The sequence below is a fragment of the Kogia breviceps genome, chromosome 15 (genome assembly GCF_026419965.1).
Source record: "Kogia breviceps isolate mKogBre1 chromosome 15, mKogBre1 haplotype 1, whole genome shotgun sequence".
Taxonomy (NCBI): Eukaryota; Metazoa; Chordata; class Mammalia; order Artiodactyla; family Physeteridae; genus Kogia; species Kogia breviceps.
In genome coordinates this window covers 84067910-84074493 of record NC_081324.1, presented here as the reverse complement: position 1 = coordinate 84074493, position 6584 = coordinate 84067910, and the positions used below count along the sequence as shown (strand labels likewise).

General features: G+C 57.3%; 1 protein-coding gene across 3 annotated transcripts in view; it reads right to left on the bottom strand.

Annotated features, from left to right (window-relative positions):
* Positions 1 to 671: 671 nt before the first annotated feature.
* DNAH10 (dynein axonemal heavy chain 10) overlaps positions 672 to 6584 on the bottom strand; it is a 150165-nt gene continuing 144252 nt past the window's right edge. For all 3 annotated transcript variants that reach the window (XM_067015312.1, XM_059040733.2, XM_067015313.1), the window contains 7 exons: positions 6140 to 6311; positions 5393 to 5524; positions 4999 to 5210; positions 4740 to 4907; positions 2596 to 2776; positions 1579 to 1724; positions 672 to 1088 (listed from right to left, as the gene is read on the bottom strand). In XM_067015312.1, the coding sequence (XP_066871413.1) occupies positions 942 to 1088; positions 1579 to 1724; positions 2596 to 2776; positions 4740 to 4907; positions 4999 to 5210; positions 5393 to 5524; positions 6140 to 6311 (1158 nt within the window). In that variant the 3' untranslated portion in view covers positions 672 to 941. The remainder of the gene's footprint in view (positions 1089 to 1578; positions 1725 to 2595; positions 2777 to 4739; positions 4908 to 4998; positions 5211 to 5392; positions 5525 to 6139; positions 6312 to 6584) is intronic.

Genomic DNA, 6584 nt, shown 5'->3' with positions numbered 1-6584 from the left:
AAGCGGCCCCTCGCCCCCGGCCGGGCCGGAGTAGCCCCAGGCGCGCAGGAGGAAGGGACGCCCGGTAGTCGCGGGTCCTTCGGGTTCTACGTCTGCACCCAACCCCTCACAGCCCCAGGCAGGCTGGAGGCAGGAGCTCACGCAGGAATCAAAACGCCAGGCTCGGGCTTCCCTGGTGGCGCAGTGGTTGAGAGTCCGCCTGCCGATGCGGGGGACGCGGGTTCGCGCCCCGGTCCGGGAGGATCCCACGTGCCGCGGAGCGGCTGGGCCCGTGAGCCGTGGCCGCTGCGCCTGCGCGTCCGGAGCCTGTGCTCCGCAACGGGAGAGGCCACAGCAGGGAGAGGCCCGCGTACCGCACACAAACAGAAACCCACCAGGCTCAGCACCCTCACCCACACGCTGCCAGGCCAGCGCCAGGGGGGCCGGGCTGCAGAGTTCTGGAAGGGTGGGTGTGGGTGACTCCGGCCTCATGAGCCCAGGGAAGGGGGGGAAGGGGGCCCCGCGCCCCAGCACGCAGCCCTCGCGCCAGAGAGGCGTCTGCTGCAACAGACCTGGACTGTCAAACAACCACCTTTGACAATTTACGTTAGAATTCTCACTTGGGCCATCGACATGCCAGGCAGTTTTGCTTAAGTGGTTCCCCTGAGAAGGAAAAGCAAATTCGACACGTCTTTAAATGCTCTTTTTGAATTTACTTTTTGAATACCACAGAATCCTTTTTTTAAACGTTAAAAAAAAAAATAAAACCATTCAGGTTAACTTATATGGAAAAAGATATAAATGGCTGATGTCAAATGAAAGAAAAAAATCAGTGTCAACCCCCCTCCTGCCCCGAGAGGCCCCAGGAAGTGACAGCAGATGATGGTGAGTGTGCACGAGTTCCCAGCACATCCGCCGCCGGCCACAGACTTACAATCTCGCCGTTTTCTTCACCCAGAGGGTTAATCAGAATTCAGGGTGAGGCACACCCCTTGCAGGACCCAGTGAGAAATGTGCTTCGTGGTAAAGAGATCGGCTTCAAAAACCAAGCCGGCCCCCATGGCGTTCCTTCTCGTGGAGGTGGTGTAGACGGGCGTCCGGAAAGTGTTCTGCACAGGAAAGGGGCGTGAGGCGCCGGCGCGGGCAGAGGGGAGCGTGGGTGCCGGGAGGGCGAAGGCTCGGGCTAAGCGCTAAGGGTGCGGAGGGGCCCCGCGACGTGCCGGACTCTGCTGACGCCCGGGAGAAGCGGGGTCGGCGGGCAGAGCAGGCCGTCCTGCAGGTGCGCCTGCTGTCCACACCGGATGTAACTACCTTCTGCCCCACGCAACGCGCGCAGAATGTCACCAGAAGGGAGCAGTCGCTCCTCAAGCGGGTCTGGACCACAGCCTCCAACCTTGAACCCGTGCCGCCCCCGGGAGGCTCTGCACACACGCACGCGCACGCGTGCATTTTTCCCCCGGGACGTGGCCCCAAAGGCTTCCCCCCGCCCTGAAAGGTTAAGAGCCCCTGTGCTAAAAGGCAAGACTCTCGGAAACCGCCTCGTGTCTTAACTCCAGTCACAGGAGAAGAGGGGAAGCGGGGCAGGCGTCGGCCTCTCACCTGCAGTTTGAGGCGATGGGCTTCAATGGGGATGACCTTCAGGATCGGCAGGTCGACGACCAGCACCTTGGCTTTGCTCTTGGTAAGACATCCTCTCTCGATATCCCAGTCGGCGCCTTCTAGATAGAGTCCTGACACAAAGCATCCTAGAGGCACCAGGAAGGGAGCCGGCCTTAGGCGGAGGCCGTGCAGGCGGCAGCTCTCAGGCACAGCCCCGGCCTTTCCCCAAAAGGGGTGGCCACCGTTTCTACCCTGCCCACTTGCCTTCTGTAGAGCCCAGATGGGACACCCTGGAGACCCCGTGACCCTCCGTACGGCCACAGCGCCACGGAAGAGGGGTGGCCGCCTCTCCCCAGCAATGTGGCATCAAGGCCCACAGACTTAACTGGCCTCGGGCCCCAGTCCGCTGGCACCATGGCCACCCCAACGCCGCCAGGCCCTCTGAGACCTCGCCGGCCTTCTACAAAGGGGACCGAGCGCGCCCGGATGTTCACCATAAACCCCCTCTCCCCACGCTAGCCGACGAGGGCTTCTGTGCTTGCAGTGACATGTCCTCTGACTAAGACACGAGCTCCCCGGAAACCACCATTTCCAGCCGCAGTTCACACCGTCAGTAACCAGTGTCTAAGGGACGTGACGTCGTAGCACAATCGAACGGTTCCCACCTAGCCCATCCCGCTCTCTGGCTCCCATGCCCCCCGGCCCTCATGGGTTCCAGGGAAGCCACCTGGCAATCCAGTTCTTTCTCACCCAGGAGCCCATTTCCCACAGACAAGCTGGGCGAGCGTGGCTCGGCTCTCCCCTGACATCAGCCCACGTCTCGATGGAAACACTGGATGAGAAACACCTGGACCGACCCTCAGAGACGTCGAGCCCCACGTGGACAGCACACAAACATGGCCAGTACTTGCAGCAGTCTGACTTTCCGGGCGCACGCCGTGCCCGGCCCTTCTGAGGGTGGCTTGCGGAGGGCGACCCTCCGCGAGAGGCCGTGAACCTGCAGGGAGCCGGCCGTACCTTGTCCCGGCCGCTCATTCACTTCATCTGCATCCTGGAACTTGGTCACTTGCGTGAACAAGGTGGAGCGGTGCAGCGGCCAGCCGTTCCTCCGGCAGCTCGCCTGCACCAGGGCCGTGAGGTAGGATTCGGGGACGTGCAGCCCCGAGAGCCACATCACACTGGGCTCGCTCTCGGTGACCTGGAGAGAGGAGACGGCGGCCGGTGAGCGCCCGGGGCTGCCACGCAACGCCAGGGTCCAAGCTGACAAAAGACGCAGTGCACGTCACGGGCAAGAAGGCGGTGTTGGGGCAACTGGCAGCCCACTGGGAAAAACGAGCTGGATCGCCAAACTCCAGGTGGGGCCAAGATTTAAATACAAAAAATACACCACATGGAGACTCAGCGCTTCCACTGCAAGGGGGCGTGGGCTCGACCCCTGGTCGGGAAACTAGGACCCCACAGGCCGCGCAGCGAGGCCAAAAGCATAAAAACAAAACAAAAATGAATAAATAAACCACAAAAGTACAAATCAAATCTCCAGTGAATGTTTTCAGAATCTTGGAGTGGGGAATGCAAAACCCAGAAGCCATAAAAGAAAAGACTGATCTATTTGACTACATTAAAATGTAAAACTTTCCTACGGAAAAAATACCACAAAATCAAAAAGCTTAAGGCAAGCTGGGGAAATATCTGCAACAGCAGCAGACAAAAGGGTTAATTCCCTTGATGTACAAAGAGCCCTTAGAAATCAGTTTTAGAAGGTGGAGAACTTGAGGGGCTTCCCTGGTGGCGCAGTGGTTAAGAATCTGCCTGCCGATGCAGGGCACACGGGTTTGATCCCACGGGAAGATCCCACACGCCGCGGAGCAACTAAGCCCGTGCGCCACAACTGCTGCGCCTCCGCTCTAGAGCCCGCGCTCTGCGACAAGAGAAGCCACCGGAGAAGCCCGCGCACCGCGACGAAGAGCAGCCCCCGCTCGCCGCAGCTAGAGAAAGCCCGCGCGCGGCAGCAAAGACCCAACGCAGCCAAAAATAAATAAATAAATAAATTTTTTTAAAGGTGGAGAACTTGATAAAAATGAAATCAAGATACAAAGACAGTTCACAGAAAAACACAAAGTGTCTGTAATCGTGTCAAATACACTCAGCCTCACCATAATTAAATACACAACCAACATAGTTGATATTATTTTTTTACCTATGAAGGAGAAAAAGATCCAAAATATTAAGAACACACCATGTTGCAGAGAGGTGAGGAAATAATCATTCTCGTACACTGTGGTTTCAAGTTCTCTAGAAAACCATCTGACAAGAGCTGTCAGAATTTAAAATGCACACACTCGGATCCAACTCTTCCATTGCACCCATGGGATATACTCGGATGCGTCTCCAAAGGCATGTGCACCAGAATGTTGTTCGTACTAGCAAAACAAAAAATCCAAAAAGAAAACAAGAAGCAAAAAAACAACGGTAACCACCTAAATATCCATCAGGGGAAAGGATACGGGATATCTGTGAGATGGAGTAGCCTAGAAGGAATGACGTCTAGAGGTACTTAGATGGAACAATTGCCAAGACAGACTCTTAGATGGATGAATCAAGTTGTGCATAGTGTGTTTCAAAGTCTTTTTTAAAAATATATTCATTAATTTTATTTATTTATTGGGTCTTCGTTGCTGTGCGTGAGCTTTGTCTATTTGCGGCGAGCAGGGGCTACTTTTCCTTGCGGTGGCTGCTCTTTGTCGGGGAGCACGGTCTCTAGGCGTGCAGGCTTCGGTAGTTGCGGCATGCGGGCTCAGTAGTTGTGGCTCGAGGGCTCTAGAGAGCAGACTCAGTAGTTGTGGCGCACGGGCTTAGCTGCTCCGCGGCACATGGGATCTTCCCGGACCAGGGCTCGAACCCGTGTCCCCGGCACTGGCAGGCGGATTCTTAACCACTGCGCCACCAGGGAAGTCCCCGAGGAAGGGAGGAAGGAAAGGAGGGGGGAAGGAAGAAAAGGAAAAAAAAAAAAACAGATACGCTTGCAGAGTCCAAGACCATTTGCAGAGCATCCAATCAGCTCCTGACAGAGGCACCGCTGGGGAGGGGAGGAGTCGGGAAGTGGTTTGAGGGGGTCCAGGCCATGCCTTGAACCAGCAAGCAGACCGCTGCCTCTCACTCACCCACGTCATGTACTGGCTGAACCTCCGCAGGAAGTAGGGCATCCAGTTTCCGAGGGACTTTAAGGTGTCAGGGGCGAGCTTTCTCCAGATGTTAGGGATTTGCCCGAGAAAGAGGGACCTGGCTACATCATCTAACTCACTGCTTATCCCAACTTCTCCAGCCAAGGCCTGTTTATAGAATCAAGAGCAGTCAGGCAAGACTAGCGGAAAACCCAGCACTCCACCGAGGCAGGAACTTGCCCTTGAGGCACAGGCTCACCCTCTGAAGTTCAGCCAGGGACGTGGACATCCGTATGACAAGCTTGTTGAAGCGCTCCAGCTCCTGCAGGAGCACCACCGAGGTGGGGGAGGTGGCCGTCCCCAGCTGCTTCCTGACCAGGTCCAAGTCAAAGACTCTGGGCATCCTGCTTTCTATGTCCTTGGCCACATGGCCGACGTAATCATCTCGGCTGACGCCCGTGCTGCATCCCCCTGAAAGCAGGACACCGTTTAGCGGGAGCGAGGCGCCTGAGCGCAGGACTGGGGCCCCCGGTACCTCCTGGCGCTCCGAAAGGCGCCGACAGCACGGAAGCTATCAGGACGCGAAGCAGCGCCTTGCGCCAGGGCCCTCTGTCCCCCGTCCGATGAGCACGGTCCCCCGCAGGGGCCTTTACCCGTCTGAGGCTGCAGCTCCAGCATGTGAGACCACATGTCTCGAGCTGCTTGAGTGTAATATCCAGTCTCAGCGTTGAGGTGAAGCCCCAACACTTCAGGCGTGTTGGCCAGGGGGAGGGCCTCAATGGCTTCTGTAATGGGAGAGAACAAACAGCGGTTACACCGCCATGCCACCTCCCACGCCCGAGGGCCCACAGCCTCGTGTCCCCAGACATGTTAGACCACACTCCACCCCTGAGAGGGTGACGTGCTTTTCAAATAAGAATTCTACACCACCACGCCCAATGCACTTCTGTGCGCGTCTTTTTCTTTTTTTTTTTTGCCGTGCCTCGCGGCTTGCGGGATCCTAGTTCCCCAACCGGAGATGAAACCCAGGCCTACGGCAGTGGAAGCACAGAGTCCTAAGCACTGGGCCGCCGGGGAACTTCCTCTACGTGTACCGTTTATGAAAACGGCTCAGTGACTTTCCCGGGGCCCACTGTGCCCTCTTCCAGGACGATTCTGATATATTTAGCAGCCTTCCAGGACAGGAATTCTGAACTAACTCCATCAGCTCTGAGGCCAGGAGGAGCCCGCTGGGCCCCGCTAAAAGGCATGAGAAAACACCCCCGAGCAGTCAGACGGTCCCACCAGGGAAGGGGTCAGAAGAGCCATCAAGCCAACCACAGAAACCAGAACAGCTGAAAGGTGCGGGCTCCCTTAGGATAAAACATTTAACAGACTTGCTGGTGCCTCAGAAACCTCACCAACGAATCTGTCCTTGCCGTGCCCCGAGGGGATTCTGTAGTCGGCCTCCTGGCTCCGGAAGAAGTGGAATGGCTGGAAAGTGTCGAAAAGGAAGTCTCCCAGGTATTCATCCATGTAGCTGGTCAGGACACGCCGGTCAAAGCTGTCGATGGCCCGTCCTCCGTACATGACCTGACATTACAGGGGGTGAGAGCCGGCCAGGACCCCCGGGCCCAGTGGACGGTCCGCGGCCAAGCCCGGCCACCGCACAGCTCAAACCGTGCTGACGTGCACAGCCTCTGGGCCACTACGTACGAGAGGGCTTGCGCGCAGACTCACAGAGCCCAAGGCGACAGCAGTCATGAAATGCTGGGAGCCCGCGTGCAACTGGCCAACTCCCCAAAACACAGCGAACAAGCAGACAGGACGGCCCGAGGGGCCAGCAGCCGCTTTTGTCTTTGGAAC